Source organism: Mangifera indica, chromosome 8, assembly GCF_011075055.1.
Source record: "Mangifera indica cultivar Alphonso chromosome 8, CATAS_Mindica_2.1, whole genome shotgun sequence".
NCBI lineage: Eukaryota > Viridiplantae > Streptophyta > Magnoliopsida > Sapindales > Anacardiaceae > Mangifera > Mangifera indica.
Window position 1 is genome coordinate 6,835,251 of NC_058144.1, and position 21,153 is coordinate 6,856,403.

Below are 21,153 nucleotides of genomic sequence, written 5' to 3' on the forward strand. Positions count from 1 at the left end.
TACCATGGCCACAAGTCACTGGGTTCACCCTTCCAGCTTCCATAGTAAACATGCTGATGAGGCAACAGCTTAGCCATTTGCATACTCTGTTAAAGCCACATCCTCAGCTCTAGTGCAAGAAACAAACGTAAATCTTTGTTCATCAGTATAATAACCAAAGCATTAGTAGAAAATTATGCAGAAAATTCTTAGTGCTACACCATCATTGTGTGCTGAAGGTTGAATGTACATTAAGGATCCAGAGGACTGGTCGTCAGACGATACCAATTATCTTTCATTAGAATTTCATAGACTTGCTCAGAGATTTTATAATAAAATTCTATTGAATTAAGTTAGTATAAATTTTTTGAACGGTTAAAATTTTTATATGACTCACCTAACCGCATATTATAATTTCTTAGGAGGAAAAAAATTGTCTTATACTTTTCAGGAAGACAATCTAAAAGTTCTCAAGGGCAGATAATTCAACAGATCCCTAATTTTTTGTATCGTCACCTTTACTGATAATTTTACAGAGAAATTTTTTTTGTTAAAGGACAATGATAACAGTTGTCATTGATCTGATCAAGTCCTGAGTCTCACAAACGATGGTTGATAAAATTAATCAATAAGTACCCACCACCAAATCAACAAAATCTAGTCTGTTCTTCTTCTCTTCCCAAGACATTCTCCTTGTTCTCCACTTCAATTACCAGAGTTCAAAATGTTTCATGAAATCAAAGTTCTAAAAAATGATCAGATCTGGTAATGCACTTAATCCTGACAATTCATGATAATAATGAAAGAATACCAATTCTATTTTAACGTTAATCCCACAAAACTCAAACTCCCTAAACCCTAATAGTAACTCCACAAAATTGAAGAAGACTATACCCATGATTTCTAATTATCTCAGCTATGCTTTACCCATGATTTCTTAGAGAAACAATGAAGCACACTCAGCAAGTACTTGAGCAAATAACCGAATTCCATAAATGCGAATTTAATACCTTACATGTCACGAACGAATATTACGCGAAGATGGGTAGCTCAGATGCTCAGCATTTTATGAGAAATGTTGCCTCTTCTTCTCCTTGTTGGTTTGTTGTTTGTATGCCCATGAACGTACGTTATGTAATTACTCTGTCAAAAGCGTTGGATTGGAGGTTCAATGAACCTGGTCAATCCCGCATTTGCATTAGCATGGATATACCTTTTTGAATTTTGATGACGAAGGTTTATTTTGCGTTACTTGGCTTTGAAGTGAAAGGTCACGATCAATGAAGTGGATGGTCAAGATCACTTGGTCAGAATGAATTGGCTGATAATGACTTTAGAGAACTAAAATTTGTTGAAATTCTGTGGAACATGTTTGAAGGCTCCAACTGATTTATCTGTCAAATTAATTATCGTGAGAATCTTATAATAAGAATTTTTTTACGGCCAAAGAACTATTTCCAACCTAAGTTTAGACGTGCCTTTAAAGTTACTCTTATAAAATTTGAAAAGTTAAAAATTTTATCCACCTATTTAAAATTCTAATTAAGAATAAAATCATCATTTAAAAATAAAAATTTTAATTTTATTACTTTTAACTTTTCAGACTTTACGGGTGTAACTTTTAGAATGCACCCGACTTGAGTGGAAAATAGTCCTTTGGCCTGTTTTTACACAGTGCATCTAAAAACTCCAACTTATTGTTATGCTCCTTGACTGTAATTAAATAATATCTTAACAACTGCTCCTAGAAGTCGTCCATTATACACAACAAAATCACCATCCTTCACTTGTCCAGAATTTAAAAGGCTTGAAACGGTAACTCTATGATTTGGCATCAATCCACCCACACTGAAGTTTTGATTTACACAATGGAAAATGTATAGAGGGGAAATGCAGAGGTGACTACAGCTATGAAGTTGTATCTGTTGGGTAACAACCAAGCACACAAAGAAATGTAGCAAATTCCTGTAGAGAAAATATCAAGTAGTTAATAGACTGCCATCTCTCATATGGAGTATACAAAAGAGGACAGTGTAATGATCACAATAACCCCTGGTAGCAATAAAAATACTAAACAAGGAGTCCAGTACTTGTTAAACAGCAATGAATTTAACCAAGTACTCATGAGATATTTAATCCTGCAAAACAAGCAGTTTAATTTCTTTATAGAACTTTTAATTCATGATTACTAATAGTTATTTTTTTAACTGACAACATCTTTAGCAGAAAAATGTAAGAAATTTCATCAAGGATCATTTATTTATGCTGATCTTTGGTTCATGCATGAAAAGCATGGATTCTACCTGCCAATGGCTAGGTTTAGAAAGTAGCCAAGCATACAAACGTGAGAGACCTTAAACAAGATCATGAATTCTCATTTGAACCCAGAAGGGCATACTGTCATCTTGACAGAATACTCTGCTCCAACCTTTGAATAGAAAATGCAATAGATGCCTCACCAAAACCCTTAAGATTTTCACTAACGGTAATAAGGGGCTTCAGAGTCATAGATCAAAGCCGCTAAAAGAAGGCACAATTTATGTAGTGAGAAAATGATTAGGAACAAACCTGCAGATGTCCTAAAGCACTTTGTGCACGGGGCTCAGCCATTGAAGCCTCAAAATCAATAAAGAATAGGTAGTCAAAGTACCTGTGGAACAGCAGTGATGTCATCATAAATCTCAAAAGAGTTTTTGCCCATTCCTATTTACTACTTACACTGATGTGAGTGAACATGAATTTTATAAAATAAAGGTAGTAGTTTCTTAATCCTTTCTATTTTTTAACTTTTAAACATTGGATTTCACGCTGGGGGTTGAACACCTAAAGTCTAATATAATTGTATATATCAGACATACAGGACTCTAGGAAAAACATTCCTTTGCATCTATATAACTGTTTCCACTATTTCACAAATTATTGTTTATCTGAAAAATTCAATCTGTTGGTGTATCTGAGTTGCCAGGTGTCAATTCTGAATCTAGTGCAATGCTGCTATTGCAAATCATTCAAATTTAAACTTGACAAATTTTTTACATTAAAAGAATTTAACTGATTCAAACAACTGAAAAGTTAATACTCACTTGGCACTCCCATTGTTAGAGTCATCAACTAGCCTCAATGGTCGCTTTCTTTGTGGCCGACTTTCAATCTGACATGGAGTAGAAATTTAAGAAAAGAAAAAATTATTTCTAGCACATCTATAATATGGTAGAAACTAATCAAATTGAACTGTCAATACATTACCTTTGTTAAATTTATGTCCCTCAATGCAAACACTGCCAAGGCTTTAAACAACACTCCAGGGCCTTCGTCTAAAGCAAACACAATGCTTGTCTAGAAGTAAGGACAATGATATTAAACTGTGGTAAAACTGAGGAAAGATAATACAAGAATAATGTAAACTAAAACCGTACCTTAAAGGGCTTATCAGTCCTTGGAATTATTGGATCCCTTGCAAGTACAAGGAAACGAGTAACAAAATCAGGGTCATCCTGCAAAAGCCATGTAATTTAAGCAAAATAGACATCATGTTCCATTGAGGCTTAGTTATTTATAAGTAGCATTCAAGAAAAGTTACACCATATTTCATACTAATAAACCTTTGTCAGTGTCAATATGTACAAAAGAATAATTACAAGCAAAGTGGAACAAGTTTGATTGTTTTGACATCTTTTCTTTTCCATTTTACTATTCTTTTGGTTTGGGAGAAGGAAGAGATAAAGGAGGAGGAGATGCAAAAGTGCATTGCACTTTGCTAGTTTAAGTCATCAGTCGAGAATAGATGCTTCAACAAAGCGAATGGCAGTTTGGAATATTGTTGTACAGTGGGTAGCTCATCAACAAGACTGATGGCCCACTGTATAACAGTGCAATATTACAAGTTTATGAAAGAAGCCATCTAGAGTAGAGAAGCTTGGGTTGATTTTAAACAGTTCACTCTGCATTTTATGAAGAATAAGAGTGTATGTTACAAGCTTCATTCTTTAAGTTCTCTTTATTTTTCTTTCTTTTAATCCTCTATCTTCATAGTCAAGTAAATTAGAGACTTAAAACAAATGAGAAACTGCAGCAAACTTACCTGGATTTTATCTGCCAGTATATTGAGCCCATATATTTCTGCAGCTCGAGCACTTGCAATAACACCAGCATCTCTCAGGCCATTTGACGCTACATACTAAACCAAAATTCATGAATAACATTAAAAAGGAAAATTCCTTACATGAAAAGCTAAAGTGCATTGCTTAAGTGATATCCACAAATTACCTGAGCAGCACCAGCCGTATCATCAACATTTTCTCTGGCAACTCCTAACTTACCTAGGAATACATCACTTGTATCAAGCATCTGCAAATAAAAAATTTTCAACTTTTAAGACGACAACAACAGCCTAAAATATGTAAAACCCTGATTAAAAAAAAATAAAGATCTAATAACACCATATTTTGAAGCCTTTAGGAACATGTGAAAAAACTAAAGCAAACAACTCCTATGATCATGCAAAATGTTACCAGGTGAATGGGCTATAGGCACAACAAGGCATTCCTTATTATGTAATGCTGAACATAGTTATTTTTATTGTTTTTCTGGCCAATATACATCTACAATCTAGAGTTCTAGACCTTCAACACCTGCAAAATTCTTTTGCTTGAGGCAACAGTGTAAACCAAATCTGACATGCAAACATTGTATAAATTGTAGGGTTACCCAACTCCAAGTTGAGGGAAATTATATATTAAATTCACATCCACTGTAATAGAAGAAAAGTAGTGTCATTTCCCACTGAGGAACTCATATAAAGTATAATGTTTTGCTGAAACAAACTAGAAGCTGCTTTTAATATATGGATTTTCTAGGAGAAACATTAAATCACCCAATTTTATAACAGCTCAGCTATTAGATTCTGAACCATCCAGGGTATTCAAAAACACAAGATAAGTTTCAATCCTATCTTCCTTAAAAGAACAAGAAATATGACAAAATTGAAAACCGAACCTGTGGATGGCTTAAAACACGTTTTAACTGCTCTGTTCTGATGCCAGGCAGAGCTAGCAAGCAGAGATTAACAAACAACTGAACTTCGCCAACAATGTGGAGTCGGTGACGAAGGAGTAAATCATAGTTGCGATGGATGCTTCCACCGAATGAAGTCTCAATTGGAAGAACTGCTTTATCAGCAAGCCACAGTTCAACAGCCTGTCAAGAGAATAGAAGTAATTAGGGTGGTATGCACTTCAACTCAAATTAGACAGTACACAAATACATAATCAAAAGGAAACTACCATTTTGTTCCCAAAAATTTTTCTATGGTGCAATTGTGTAGTTTCCAAAGTTTTGAATAATCAAATAAGTATTAAGTAAACATGTTAAGGTGATAATGGTAGAAAATATAGAGTGATTACACTTCAATGCAGCAGACTAAATTCTGCCAAAATCTATGACAGACATCATACTAAACCTTAAATGCATCTTCAAATTCATTACAGGGTACAGTTTCACATTTTGGGTAAGATTTAATAGCAGCTTCCTCACCGTATGAACCTGGTAAACCCTGCAACATCAATGCAACCTAAATAAGAACAATTAAAGATATAGGAAAAATACATAAGGGCAGCAAGGGAATGGATTTTGTAACAACTCGCATTTCCTTTCACTGATTTCTTCACACTACAAACTAGCAACTGTTGAATGGTCAACTCACCTTAAATGAAATTCGCACTTTTTTATTATTGTTGGGAGTCACAGTAAGATCGGCTACAGATAACGGTTCTGCAGTTACAAGTGAAATTGAAATAAGCCTACAGAGAATTTTCAAAGGCAATAATTCCATGACGAAAGTACTAAAATAAGCCTACAGAGAATACTTAAACAAAACATAGGCTGGATAGTAGAAGCAAGGAGGGAAAGGAAATGCACAATCGAAAAGGAAGGTGCAAACTGTGCTCTTTTTACTTTTATTTTTACCATAAATGACACCTACCCTATATCAATACACAAATGAAACTATGTGACTATTTGATCTGAATTTTAAATCACCATACTTCTTTCTCAAAGCCGTCTTATTGCAGTTGGGTTATATATTCAAAATTTTCGAGTCTGTGAGGCTTTCATTTTTGAACAAAGATATAATTATATGATTTCTATGAGAAAAGCAATTTACTTTTGTCATCTCAAATACTTTGATTCCTTAACTTTGGAATTCCTTTATTAGTTTAAACTTGTTGAACATACACTATACACTACAAGTCTACAACTTTACGAGCAATCAACTAAAAATATCATGAACTAAAGTGTCTAAGATTCCATCCTTCCAACACGACTATCAACTAAAAGCAATTCAGAGAGATTCATAAACGTTACACGAATTCATATCCTAAACCAAATACAATGAGCTAAAAATCAAAAAATAAAAAACTCACTTGGCAACGAACTGGAATCCTTGTACAGTTTTCTAGAAACATCATCCTCTGTGGTAGCTTTTCCCAGGTTCTCACCTTCAACAGACCTTATAGTCCTGTGACCCGACAAACCCAAAAACGCGCCAAAACGCAGCCATTTGTGCGTGGAATTTGTATGAAACTTCTGGATCCGATTTAAAACAAACCCAGATGGTTTACAGCCAGAATCTCCCAAGCTCAACATAGCAACACAATTTAAAGCCATCATTAAAACACAGAACGTATACAAACACGTTCGAATTTTCTCAAAATAAAAAGCACGCAATGCAAAAGTTATATTGGGATTTGAAGTGTTCGTTGAGGATTTCTGTCCAACACATGAATGGCGTTAGGTAAGATGAAATGAGAATGTTACCATTGCGGCTGTTGTTGGTAGAGGTGGGGCGGTGGTTGTTGATTAATCAACTAATCAGTACAAGTTATTTCGATAGTAATGTTTTTAAACTCTTATTAGTGATTGGATCTTATTGGTTTATAATTTGATTAGTTTAATTAATTTAATTTATTATCAAATTATAATAAATAAATTTTCTTAAAAATTTATAAAAAATAAAATCAATTAAGATACCTATATCTATGGAGATAAAAATATTTTTTTAAAAAATAATAATTATTCATTTGATTTTAATAAAATAATTAAAATAAAAGAAATTTTAATTTTATAATACAAAAAAAAATATAATTCTGTAAATTATTATCTACAGAAGACATTTTAATAGATATAGAGTATTTTTTTTATTTTATTATTTTTAAACTTATTTTTCTTTATAAACCTTTAAAAATTTACCTAATCTAATAAAAAATAATCAAATTATTTAAAAAATAACTAAAATTTAAAAAAATTCAAAAATTAAACCTAATCAAACTTGATTTCAATTGATTCATCTAGTTAAACCTAATTTTTGATTGAGTTAATAATAAAATTAATTAGATCAGATTAAGAACTAGTTTTCAATTGAATGGGTCAACCCGATTCAATTTTTAAATCACTGTTCAATAGTTACGGAGGCCGACATTTTGTAGACTTTTTGACAAAGTCGATTAGAAGTTCCAGGTCATCTTGCTAAATATTTTACTCATTTAGATAAAGAGCATTTTTTTAGGCGCTTACTTTGGGTAAATATATATATATATATATATATATATATATATATATATATATATATATATATATATATATATATATATATATATATATATATATATATATATATATTATCTAATTAATAATTATTTAATTATATAATAATATATATATAAATATGTATATATTAATATAATTAAATCGGTATTATTTTGTCCCGTCAAACAATAATAACCAAAATTCGGCTGGTCAGGCTCCCCCGCACTACCGTCTACTGAAAACGTTCTATTCCAAGGTCAGGTCATTATCTTATCTGTTTGGAATTATTATTTATGGACCATGGTCGCGGGACTCGCTTTAAAATTAAATTGGGATGCTGAAATATAAATCTTTCATAAGTCATGCTATATGTGTAAGGTGTATTAATAATGGTATTTGGCCAAAATTAATATATATATATATATATATATATATATATATATATATATATATATATATATAAATAAATTATTATATGATTAAATATTATTTTATCTTTAAATTAAAATTATTAAATTATATAATAATATATATAAATAGATATTTATTTAAATATTTAGAATAAATACATAAAATTTATTGGTTGATCAAATAATTATCTATCATCCAAGGTTGGATAAAGCAACACATTTTTATTTTTGAGAAGTCTATTTTTCCATTTATTAATTGATAAGAAACACCAAAGGTGAAGCCGTTGCAAAAAGATGGCAGTGATGAGTGAGAGAGGGAGAGGGTAATGAGCCGATGCTGAAGAGAGTAAGAGAGGGAGAGAGTGAACTAATGAGGTGGCAGTGTGTCGAGATGCTGTTGCAAAAAGATGGGGTCGACGATGGTGGAGAGAGAAGCTTGTGAAGTGCAGCGAAATGAAGCGCGGTGCCGGAGATGTCAAATACTTGATGGTGCACTGGTAGTGCGCTACTGTTGTAAGGCAATACTGCTGAAAGGTGTCAAAAATCCGTTGAAAATGGTTGGAAATGACATGAATTGGATTGGTTATGCGAGGTGTCAGTGGTGAATAACATTAAATATTTGGCGAAAATGATTGACAATAGCATTTGGTTCAACCACAATTTATAGAAAAAAGGAGTACAAAGAGTCTTCCCATATAATAATTTTGGTTAGTGAAAGGAAATGATGGATGAATAATAAATTTTTTAAATTTAAAAAATAAAAATATTTCATCAAAGTCTGAATGAAAAATAATTATTTGGCCTAAAAAACATGTTTGAGTAGGCATGAATTTGGAGAGCCAAGGCTAATTAAACTAAACGCTAGATGTTGAATACGAGATAATATAGATTTTATATTATAGATAGAGTATGAACAAAGACCTCACTCAAATTTGTAAAGATGTGCATAATTCAATTTAAATCATAAAATTAAATTAAGTTATTTAAAAATTACGATTTAGTTTAATTTGTAAAATGATTTTATTTTAGTTAATAAATTTTTAAAAAACAGTTTTCAGTTTGAGTGACTTTCAAACTAAATCAAATCATAAATTATATTTTTTAAAAATATATATAATTATATTTTACAAAATTTCAACAAATTTTATTATTTTGTTAATATATATTATATTTATATTATGTTTTATAAAACTATAATCTAATTAATTTTATTATTATTATTATTATAATATATGAATAATTTTAATAAATTCAGACTATAATCTAAATCAAATCAAATCATATTTTTTTAATTCAATTTATAAATTTTTCAAACTATCTTTTAGTTAGATTTAAAAAAACTCTTAAATCACACTAAATAAAATCGTGTATACCCTACAAATTTGTTGTCTCTGTTGTTCTGTGACCGTGATCGACAGGATCACATCCGTAAAGCCGGCGAATCACCAGGATTAGGGGCAATCTTTGCCGTTGAATTGTGGTCCTCCATTTATATCATTCCTTCAGTTGTGTGCAGCACTTATGGCTATGTAATGTCGTTGACAGTCGCAGCAATTGTGGTTATGTAATGTAGTTGACAATCGCAATTCCTAATGAAGGTTGAAACAAGAATGGACCAGTCAAGCCAGAATGTGGGACCATGTCTCCTGCACCATCATCCAATTTGTTGGATCGAGTCAGAAGTTAAATGATAAGAGTCTTGATTGGATTGGAGCTCATTATTTCCAGCATTAGTGTCAGCGCATGGACTCCTTGCGTGATTGGACCTAGATGGTCTTCTTTGACATCGATTAATCATGCGGTACTTGTAAAGTATAATTATGCATAATGTATTGATTTTGGCTTCATTTAATTGCCTCATGAGAATTAAATTGGGATTAATTTAGTATTGAACAACAAAATATAACATGTTATTGTTTAAGGTTAAGGTGTAAGGCTAATGTATAAAATTTAACGGTTTAAGCATCATGTTATTGGTTTAAGGTTAAAGTTTAAAGTTTAAACATAATGATTTAAGTTTATGGTTAAAGATAAAAGTTTAAACATTAGATTATGAGTTTGAAATTAATATTTAAAGTTTAAGTATTAGGTTATCAGTTTGTGGTTTATATATTAGGATATGAGTTTAAGATTTAAGTATTTGGGTTAAAGTTAAGTTTGAAGATTTGACGAATAACTATCTATTACACTTTTTTACACTCTTAAAACTATTTTGTTTGGATTAGTTAGATGGATAAATCTTATAATACAGTAATCAAATATATAATTATTACATCGAATAAGTTAAAGTTTTATAAGTGTGATAAAGGCTCAATCTCGAATATTCTTTATAAAAATTCTAATGTTTTACTGATTTTGTTAACCATTTGGTCAATATAGAAATGTTGATAGCATCTCAATCAATGTTTCGATAGAAAAAACTCCTAGAGAAGATCTAATCATAATGCAATAAACAAGAGTTTTAGATATCACATGGGTGATGGGTCATGGACTCAAGGTGCCCATTACGTCTTGCTTGCTTAGTAGCCCTCCCCTTGAAGGATTCCTTAAAATGGATCTTTCGGCACTCCCACATTTCTTGGCAGAAGCTTTTTTGATTTTGAATTTCCCTTTTTTCCTTTCATCCTACTCTTACCATCTTTTTTGGTTTAGTTTTTACTGTAAAATTAAAATAGATCGAGTTCCTGCTAAATCTTTTGCAATTGGTCCTCAGTCTGGGGTTCACCCACCGTCTTTGAATTTTATGGATTGATCCGCCATTGTGTCGATGCCTTTTTGCTTTCTGTAAATTCATGATAAAGATGATTTCTCCCCTAGCTCTACTATTGAGTACTACGAACTGGTCCCTGCAAAGCCCTGTATCGGGTTGTTCCCTGTTTTTATTGAAACTCCTTTTTGAATCAATGCCCACGCTATCCTTCTGTTTTCTCTTGTGCTAGCTAGCCTTCCGAAGCTCTTTTTGAACTATCGTATGGCATTGCCTACTGTGAAAGATCAAGAAATGGCTTTACTGATGGGTGCTCTCTGCCCAATTGGTATTGTCCTTTTGACTCTAATTGCAGTTAAAATTTCATTGATTCTCCTCTTGCTGCTCAACCAACTCGGTCTAACCTGACTTTGACTGCTGATCAATGAAAACCCCAAATCCTTTGCTCTATCCTTTGGCTATAAAGCCAGAAAAAGTTTAATGAACAAAAATTGCAGGATAGGAGAACTTGAATTGTGGTTATAATAGAAACCATCAAAGCTACTACACTGAGACGCTTAGTCTTCTCCAGTCATGATTGTGCTCCAGATATTTCTTTTAATCCAGTTCTTAATGACACACTTTGAAGGTTTAATTTGGACAAAATTGATCCAACAACAGCCGTGAAGAACAGAAAGACAGAAATTAGTGCGTGTGTTCATACCATAATCACTTGAGTTAGGAGCTTATTACCTTTCACCCATAAGATGAAATCAAACCTTAATAATAATATTTTAATAATATTGTGTATATATCTATTTTTTAGTATACAATTAAATATACAGATAATGTATCATCATGTAATTGAGTGTTATTCTATATTTAATTTTAATTTAAAATTATTCAATCACATGATGATATATTATTTATTATTTAATTATAAATAAAAATATATATACACATAATTTTACCAGAAATATTTATCTTTTAAAACAACCCTCTACCCATTGGCTAAGGAAGATGTGGATAAAAAGTGCTAAGTACACACTACATCGCATTCGATTTCCAGGCATTATTTGGGCTAGCTGCCAAGAAATCAATTCGGTGCTTTGTCCTAGTTAAGACATTCACAGTAATTGATGGATGATCGTTTCCCTCAGCTGGGATTTGATTTAACTAATTCAACGTTCGAAGACCACATAAGTTGTACTAGGGGAACACAAGCCATATTTGACAAAAGCTTAGGGTTGCACCTACTAAACCAAACTCTGAAAATTTCTTCAATACTTGCCATAGCTTTGTGACTTGTTAGGCCCTATTTGTATGTGAGCGCTGACTCCTACAAACAGCTGCTTCTGTGCAATCAATAAACGACAAAATATTTCTTGTTTGTCAACGCATGTTCTGCAGTTGGTGATTCCGGATCACCCAAGTGGTCGCTTTTTTAAGCTCATGATCCATATTGGAGGGGATAATTACCAAACCCTGTCGTTTTTCGTCATTTATTATTTGAGTGATTTTTTCCATCCATAAATTACATAACCTCACTTAAAATTTAATTTTTTTAATGAAAATTTTATAATAAAATAGCAAAATTATAATTTTTCTTTCCTAAAATTAAAAAAAAAAAGGAAAAAAAGAAAGACAATTTGGTCTTCCTTCCCAAATTACCTTTCACCGCCTTTACGACCTACCCTCTCTCTCTTCGTCATGGCACGTGCTCAATCTCAGTATTTCCCCTTGCGCTGCCATCCCTTCTTCCCCTATGGTGATCCTACCTGTCACAACCTCATTCCACCTCTGCTTCATCCCAGTTTCTTCATTTTGGTTAATCATGGTATGAGCATCATTGCCCAAGCCACAATTTAGTGAACCACAATCCATGATAGACCCAATGAATTGTGGCTTGACACAAAGGGAGGTTGACTTTGATAATTTATTTTTTATTATCGAAAATTTTTATAATCTTATTTTATTAATGACGATTATCACTTTTATCATATGTAATAAAAGATTATTAAAATAATATTAATTTTATTACAATTTTATCTTTATTTATTAATTTATTAAGATAAAAAACTTTTGATTTTAACTAATATAACAAATAATATAAAATATATATTAAAATAATTATATCTAATGATATTTAAATTAAATAATATTTTAGTATTTGTTTATTATATCAAATTGAATACATTATAATAATTTTTTAATAATTTATCTTTATATTAATATTTTATTTTATAATAAAATATTATTCAAATTAACCACAATATAAGATACTTAGATTTAGAATAAAAAAAATATTATTTATATATTGAGTGAGTGAAAAGACTAATCCTTAGATGGGATTTGTTAATAACTTTTAAATATTTATTAATTTTAAAATAAATGAAAAGGCTTTATATAATACTTTATTATAGGAGAGAAAGAGCAAATATGCTTTAACCATATTGTCGTAATTAGTCAAATTTGTTAAATCAGGTTGACAAAAGCATGATCTAACCAAAGGCAAAGTGAATGACTGCCACAAATCTTTGTATTAAGAGTCTTCCAAGTTCAAATCAATCTGACTTCGCATTACGAGTATAACAACCAAACCAATATATTAGTAAATATGACTTGGTATTTTTTTTGGGCAACCAAAATCACTCAACTCCCAAGCTGATCTGAATCACGGTTAATTCGAAATAAAATCGTTCAAAAAATTGAGCTACCTCATCTCATGATTCATATTTGAATTATACATTCAACCCAACTACCAGCCGAGCTACAGTCAACTCTGAATGAGTCCCCCAAAAATTAAGGGAAGAGGCGTTGGCGGTAGGTATTGATTATATGATAGTCAAGTCTACCAAGGTGCATTATACCTGCTTATTACGTGGCACAATAACGTGGAGCAGTGGCACTATACGGCTTCTGAAGGGGTTCTATAAATCAAACCATTTTGCTTCCCTTTATGCAGCAAATGATGATGCGGAGAGAAAAAACGCCTACTTCAAATTTATATATACAAGAGGCAGCGTGCAGATACCTGGGAGAGAAAGCGAATCAGCACCAAAAAAGGCTCAAATAGAAATCGCTTGTCGCTTAATTAATTTCTGAGACCGCCTCTTAAATATTCGTAAATAGAACAGAGACGGAGTATCTTCTTTTTTTCCTGTGTATCTTGTAGGTCTCTTCGTAAAGAGGAAGAAAGGCTCATGTAAAAGATGGAGGAATTGGCTGTAGTATCGGAGCGATGGCGGAGAGTAGTAGATGAAGATTAAGGTATTGGCGCGCCTCAACGTAAAGACGTGGTTAGATGGTTGTATTAGCCATTTATTTTCATTGAGCCGCGTCAATATCTCCTTCTGCTCCTCTCTCCCTCCATCTCTTTGGCTTCAGAATCAATTTCCGGTTCTTGGTATGTAATTCTACCTCAATTCTTATATATCTTTACTGGTGTTGATACATCACTTTTAGGCACATAAGATATACACACGAGGGAATGTTAATTTCACGAGTGAATTGCCGGAGCTGGATTAGAAATTGTGTTTAGCCAAATGTTTGCACTCGTCCTTTCATCTCATAACAGTAGCTTCGATTCGACACTGACATTAAAATGTTACGGGAGAATTTGAATCCTTAACATATGCTTGGAATCTCACAACTGCACAGAATTTTCATTAACTAGTTAATAATAAGAAAATTTTAATCCTGGTGTGCCTGTTTCGCTTGTTGCCTTTCAGTGTTTTGTCAGAATCGTCGTTCTAAGTTAGATGGCTTGGCAGGAGCCATAACTGCAAGTTTAATGGGACCTACTACCCTTTGCTCTCAGTTGGGCTGCATTAAATTGGATTCCTTTGCGGCCCTACCAATTAGTATTACTTTCGCCTTTGTCAATTATGATGTTTCTTCAAACAGTCTCTTTGCAAATGTACAGTTGCTAGATATTTTATATATATACATATGGTAGAAAAACTAGCTAACCGGGGTTTCTTTCTCATGATCCAATAATTCTTAATAGTTTTTTTTAATTGGTCATTGTAAAACGCTACAAAACATTAGTTGTTGTGGATAATGATGTCTGGAATCACAAAAATTCACCCAGATTGGGTATTTGTAATATTATATGTACATCACTCAATTATAAATTATTATTTTAGTTTATATTATTTATTTATATATATAATGTTATTTTAGATAAAATTATTCAAGACAATAATATCATAAAAGCATCATAAACTCGTCACTGTTAGAGTATATGTTTCATCTTCGTTTTTGTCAAAAATGGAGATGGTTAGGGAGAAAGACGGCAGCTGAGGACAGTGAAAATTCATTGAAAAGAGATGATAAAAAAAAATTTTAAGAGAAATAATTATTTTTTAAATTTTAATAAAAAAAATATTAGATTTTTAAATTAAAAAATAATAAAGTAAGTTTTTAATTTTTAAATATTTTTAATTTTTAAATATTTTTATTTTTAATATTAATAATAAATTTTTAAATTTTAAAAATTAATAGATAATTTTTAATAAAATAATAAATATTTAAATTTTAAAAAATAAACGAGTTAAAATTTGAGAGAATAAGTCTTTTCGACTTTTTTAATTGGTCAATATACAACGCCACAAAACATTAGTTGTTGTGGATAATGATAGCGGGAATCACACAGCAAATCAAAATAGGGAGACCCACCTCGCAGATTCGATTTGATTCGGGCAAGTATTTTATCATTATTGTTTTTTTTTTGGAAGGGTTTTTCCACCTAAGTCATGATTCGAATCGATTTAGTTTTAAAAGTTGATTTAATTAGATTCAAATTTTTTAATTAAAATTTAAATAGAATTAGAGTCAAAAGATTTGACTCATTTTTTAATTAAAGTTAAACTTGAGCCAAAGAGTGTTCAATTTGGTTTAACTTGAATTCAACTCGATTAAAAAATGTTCTGGTATAATTTTTTGTGCAGATACTTTTGCTCTAATCGCAAAGGATTAAAGTGTCACCACAGTAAGAATTCTATCAAATTATATTCAAACTTATTTTTCATATTTTTATATTCTTTAGATTTTATTTTTTATCTCACTATTATTTAAATAGGAAGATCATTTTTGGAATAATTTAATTGGATGAGACGAGATGATATTTAATTTTCAATATACTTTGGATATAATTTGAGTTAGCTCGATTTTAAAAATTGATTTGATTTAATTTAATTCGATTTAAATTCGTTTAATTAAAATTTAAATCAAATTCGAATAAAAAAATTTAGTTCTTTTTTGGGGAAAGGACTATTTCCCACCCATTGGTTAGTCCAATCTCAAACGCATAACCACACGAGATGAAAAACCCACCCAAAGTTTAATCTGTTTGCATCCACCCACAACTGTTGTTAAATTCTCCATTAAATAAAGGGGTAAAACTGTCATTTTACTGTTTACATTTCATTGATATAATTCTATCGCATTTTCCCCCTCTGATTTTAAAAGTTACACTTTACCCCCATCCATAAACTTTAAAAAGTGACTTTCACCCCCTCAAATCCCTAATTTTTTTTTCATTTTCCCGTCGACCACCGGCGACGACGTGGTTGGAGGAAGAGTGACGAGGGCTCGTCCATTCTTTGGACGACGCTCGTCGTCTAGAATGGACGACGACTGGACAATGCTTCGTCGTCCAGAATGGATGACGATTCGTCGTCCAAAGATCTGGATGATGAAGCGTTGTCCAGTTCTGGACGACTCTTATTATCCAGATCTTGACGACGGTCGTCCTTCTTGGACGACGATCGTCTTCCAGAGGTGATCGACTTCTGGACGAAAACTTCTTCGCCGTCGTCGAAAAAAGTGACTGTATTTCAGGGGGAAAAAGTGGATTTTTTAAAACTTAATTTAAGGGACAAATATTAGTTTTTCAAATTAACGAGGAGAAAATGAGATAAAATTTTAATTATTTAATATTATTGATAAAATGACGAATTTACCCCTTCATCTAACAGAAAATATGTGAGTGAAGCAAACAGATTAAACTTTGAGTAGGTGTTTAGGTTTTTTATCTGACATAAGTATGCTTTTGAAACGAGGCTAAAAAATGGGTGGGAAATAGTCCTTTTCCCTTCATTTTTTAATACAAACCAAACTAAAGTGGAGGGGTGTTTGGACTTGGCTCGCCCGAATCCATCCCTACTTCCAGCAATGTGAAAATTTTCAAAGCATCCATTATTATATTAAGTAAATGAATTATGTACAGTCACTTGTCTTTTAAAAGCTAATCCCCTTTTATTATGGGATGTTATCTTGTGCATTATTTGCAGCAATGATATTCTTATAGTTATGGATATCGCTAATACAGTAGCGATAATATTTAATATATATTATTAAATAATTTAATAATTTAAAATTAAAAATAAAATAATATTTAATTATATGATGATATATTATATATATATATTTATATATTAAAAAATAGATACGTATAATATTGTAATAAGTATTCTATCAACTATTACAACAATTCTCATTTAATATAGTAAAACTCAGGTTCAATAATTCTCATAAATTATTAGTTAAATTAATATACTAAAAGGAAACAGATGGTTTAACTCTTTATATTTAACAAATTTCTTCTATATTATGAGTAAATGAACATTATTATAATTTAGTCCCCAGCTAATCAAAACTTCGTTTATTGTCATTAATCTAGATCAAGTATATGGTCTACATAATAATATTTATAAAATTAATATTCATGCTGGACGGACATAAAATTCGAAAATAGCCTCAAATAAATGATGGGCCTTTTGGGGCTATGCAGGCCCTTATCTTATGAGCTCAACTCGACAAACGATGAGAACACGACCATTCATTTAAACTCAACCCACATTTACAAAGTATGAGAGAAGAACGGACTGAAAGAAGAAAAAGCCCATCAACCCATTAGTTATTAAGCATATAATCACTTGCTTATTAAACTTAAAAACGAACATAAATACTTTTGATATTATATTTGAAGAATAAGATTACCCAAAATAATTATAAAAAAAATTTCTCAAAAAGTGAGCAAGCACTGCTTTCTTTTGATTTCATTCAGAAAATCAACTTCATTGCATCTTTTGAAGTTGTAAAAGACGGTTTGGGTTTAAAATTTAAGTAATATTATATATATTTATTTTGAGTTGATAAATAAATATATATTTATATAGTTATTATATAATTAAGTATTTTTTATCTTTAATTTAAAATTATTTAATTACAATATAATATATAAATATATAAATATATATATATATATATATATAAATGTATATTTATTTATATACTGAAAATAAATACATATAATTTTATTGTTAAAAATTACTCTCACTTGGATAGGATATTGTTTTTTAATTAATTAAAAAAGGATAATAAAATTTTAAAATTAATAAATACTTAAAAAATAAATTACATATGGCATAGCATATTATTATGAATTAATATATGTTATAAATACAAATAATATCACCCCGTTAAAAAAAAAATAAAAAAATCTCAAAGCCTAAGGAAACAGAAAACAAGTTGTGGAAACCAAGAGGGAGACAAGTCATTTACTTCCCCTCCACAAACCCAAGAGCATGAATTATCTCATTAGATTTCTGTTTACCATATCTTCTTGTTTCCTCATTAGCCCGAGCTTTTCTCTTCTTCAAAAACCATGGAAACCATGTTAATAAACTTCTCATCATCACCACCCACTTCATCTTCCCCTTATTCTCTTTTCAGATTAGCCAATTTAAAGTCACATATTTCAGAATTTCCACCTAAACCCAAAACCCATCTCTTGAACTCTCTATCTTCTTCCTTTTATTCATCATCAAACGCCCGCAGTTTTCATTGCAAGAACCAGTTTTTAAATTTTAGGAGTAGGTTCACTGTTAAAAAAGGACATGAATTTAGGTCATGTGCTGTTTCTGGATTTGATTTGGGGAGTTTCGAATCTGTTTTGGAAGCAGCTGGAGTTTTAACAGCAATCATTATTGTTCATGAAAGTGGTCACTTTCTTGCTGCTTATCTTCAGGGAATTCATGTAAGTAAATTTGCAGTTGGGTTTGGTCCAATTTTAGCTAAGTTTAATGCTAGGAATGTTGAGTATTCTATTAGAGCTTTTCCTTTAGGTGGGTTCGTTGGGTTTCCTGATAATGATCCAGAGAGTGGTATACCTGTTGATGATGAAAACTTGCTTAAGAATAGACCAATATTAGATAGAGTTATTGTGATATCAGCTGGTGTAGTTGCTAATATAATCTTTGCATATGTTATAATATTTATTCAAGTTTTATCAGTTGGTTTGCCTGTTCAAGAGTCCTTTCCTGGGGTGCTTGTGCCCGAGGTTCGAGCATTTTCCGCTGCTTCCCGTGATGGATTGTTTCCTGGTGATGTACTCCTCTCTGTTAACGGTGTGGAATTCCCAAAAACTGGGCCTAGTGCTGTTTCTGAGATTGTTGATATTATTAAGAAAAGTCCCAAGAGAAATGTGATACTTGAAGTTGGGAGGGGAGAGCAGAAATTTGAAATTGGGATCACCCCAGATGAGAATTTTGATGGTACTGGTAAAATTGGGGTTCAATTGTCACCAAATGTGAAGTTTACAAAGGTTAGGCCCAAGAATCTGCCGGAGGCTTTTAGATTTTCTGGAAAAGAATTCTGGAGTCTCACTTCGAATGTCTTGGATAGCTTAAAACAAACATTTCTGAACTTCTCACAAACGGCTAGTAAGGTATCAGGTCCTGTTGCGATTATTGCTGTAGGTGCAGAAGTTGCTAGATCAAATATTGATGGACTTTACCAGTTTGCAGCCGTGCTCAATATTAACCTTGCAGTGATCAACCTTCTCCCGTTACCTGCTTTGGATGGGGGTTCACTGGCCTTGATTCTTATAGAGGCTGCTAGAGGTGGGAGAAAGCTTCCTCTGGAACTAGAGCAACGGATTATGTCCTCAGGAATTATGCTTGTTATACTGCTTGGGTTATTTCTGATCATCCGGGACACCCTTAACCTTGATTTTATCAAAGAATTGTTGTGATCACTTCTTTAGTTTTGGGAGCCCATAGGCAATTCGGGTGGGATAGATTGCTGGGGAAGCTGATGTTAGATCGTCCTGTTGCTAGTGTTGTCCTATGAAGGGGATGAAGTGAGTTCATTGTAGATGATTCGTGTTGTTTATTGCCTCTGCCAAGATGCTATTTCGCAGGTATTCGATTCTTCATTATCTCCTTTTTACTTCATTCAACTTTATGACTTCCTTATGGTGTTGTAAACTGTAGATTCTTGAATGACATTGGCACAGTTTGTGCACTTAAATCCCATGCTTCATGATAATCACAAAGATCTATGTAATCATAACATTAGCTTGTGAAAGTGATCTCAAGTATTCATGGATGCCATGAGATGGAATATATCATTCAGCAAAACATCTTTGCACATTTTAAACTTACCAAATATTTGAAATTATAGATATTTGTTCCTGGAGGCTAGATTATGGGGGAATACGTCTTGAATGTTTCAAACATGGAAACTGTAATTTTCACCATGCATCAAGCGACATCCTTTACTGAAGCCTTACCTGCAATTTATTATTTCCTAGTCAAAACTTTCTTTATGAGTAGTAATTTGTTGGAGATTTATTTTTTGCACAGTGTCCCCTGTATAATGGATAGAAGCTTTCTGAATGTTATGATCTTTATTGAAATCCACAAAGAAATATTATTTCAAATAAGAGCTAAAAGATGGTTAATATTCACATTTAAAACGAGAAATCAAGCGAAAAAAACATCTTTACACCATTATCATCATCATACTTCTCCATTTCAAATATGCATATGTTGAAGATTTTATCATAGCTTGACATTATGTTAACAACCATGAGATGAGTGTCAAATGCTCTGTTTTAGTAAGATTATTGTGTTGTCTACCTCTTTGGGGATGATGAGTCTCAAATCACTAAAATGGGGATTTTAGGATAAAACACTTGTGTACAAAAGATGTTTTGAACTGAGCCATGTGAAGTTAATGATTATGTATATATATTAAAAGTTTTAAACAAAAATATAAACTTCACATCTTAGTTACTTTGACATAGGTACCTTAATTTTGAGTGGATAGTGTACCTCTGATTTACAAGTTGTGATATTTGATTAGAATGGAAACTGAGATCTCTTTTGTGTAGAGGTTAATACCATGACTAATTGGGATAATAGTTTTTTGGGTTTGAGAATACTATTCCATAGATATAGAATCCATTGACTCTGAAATGTTTAAGGAACACCATCATGTGAGTTTTATATAGTGATGAATGATGAGTCTTGACCAAGCATTTACTTCTGATATCGTTAAACGTTGTCATTCATTAGATGTAAAAAGTGGATGCAAGGAAAAACATGTAATTAGGAGGGTTTATCAATAAATTGATTCAGTTTCGATTATCAATGTTCTATTACGGTACATATATGGTTGTTGCTAAATAGATGATTAAATTAAATA

The 21,153-nt window shown here is 31.7% G+C and overlaps 2 protein-coding genes and 1 long non-coding RNA gene across 3 annotated transcripts; 2 read left to right on the forward strand and 1 right to left on the reverse strand.

Annotated features, from left to right (window-relative positions):
* Window positions 1-1,658: 1,658 nt before the first annotated feature.
* LOC123223924 (arogenate dehydratase/prephenate dehydratase 1, chloroplastic-like) lies at window positions 1,659-6,858 on the reverse strand. Its single transcript, XM_044647407.1, has 11 exons — window positions 6,399-6,858; window positions 5,681-5,748; window positions 5,438-5,530; window positions 4,975-5,175; window positions 4,246-4,326; window positions 4,061-4,156; window positions 3,396-3,473; window positions 3,226-3,315; window positions 3,063-3,130; window positions 2,548-2,629; window positions 1,659-1,944 (listed from the first exon to the last, which is right to left on the reverse strand). Exons 1-11 carry the CDS (start codon window positions 6,643-6,645, stop codon window positions 1,888-1,890), a joined length of 1,161 nt encoding a protein of 386 aa, XP_044503342.1. The 5' UTR covers window positions 6,646-6,858; the 3' UTR covers window positions 1,659-1,887.
* A 6,693-nt stretch (window positions 6,859-13,551) lies between these two features.
* LOC123224466 lies at window positions 13,552-14,764 on the forward strand. Its single transcript, XR_006503975.1, has 2 exons — window positions 13,552-14,062; window positions 14,388-14,764. It is a non-coding gene; the product is annotated as an uncharacterized LOC123224466 (long non-coding RNA).
* Window positions 14,765-18,171: 3,407 nt separating this feature from the next.
* On the forward strand, window positions 18,172-20,096 carry LOC123224350 (membrane metalloprotease ARASP, chloroplastic). The gene has a single exon (XM_044647988.1). It carries the CDS (start codon window positions 18,329-18,331, stop codon window positions 19,694-19,696), a length of 1,368 nt encoding a protein of 455 aa, XP_044503923.1. The 5' UTR covers window positions 18,172-18,328; the 3' UTR covers window positions 19,697-20,096.
* The last annotated feature ends 1,057 nt before the right edge of the window (window positions 20,097-21,153 follow it).

What these genes read in the sequence shown, in the direction of transcription:
- LOC123224350 (XM_044647988.1), top strand. Translation starts at nt 18,329, where the DNA reads ATGGAAACCATGTTAATAAACTTCTCATCATCACCACCCACTTCATCT.
- LOC123223924 (XM_044647407.1), bottom strand. Translation starts at nt 6,645, where the DNA reads ATGATGGCTTTAAATTGTGTTGCTATGTTGAGCTTGGGAGATTCTGGC. An exon ending in AATTTGAAGATGCATTTAAG is followed by an intron (nt 5,176 to 5,437) that starts GTTTAGTATGAT and finishes TTCTCTTGACAG; the next exon opens with GCTGTTGAACTGTGGCTTGC. An exon ending in GTGTTTTAAGCCATCCACAG is followed by an intron (nt 4,327 to 4,974) that starts GTTCGGTTTTCA and finishes TTTTATTTGCAG; the next exon opens with ATGCTTGATACAAGTGATGT.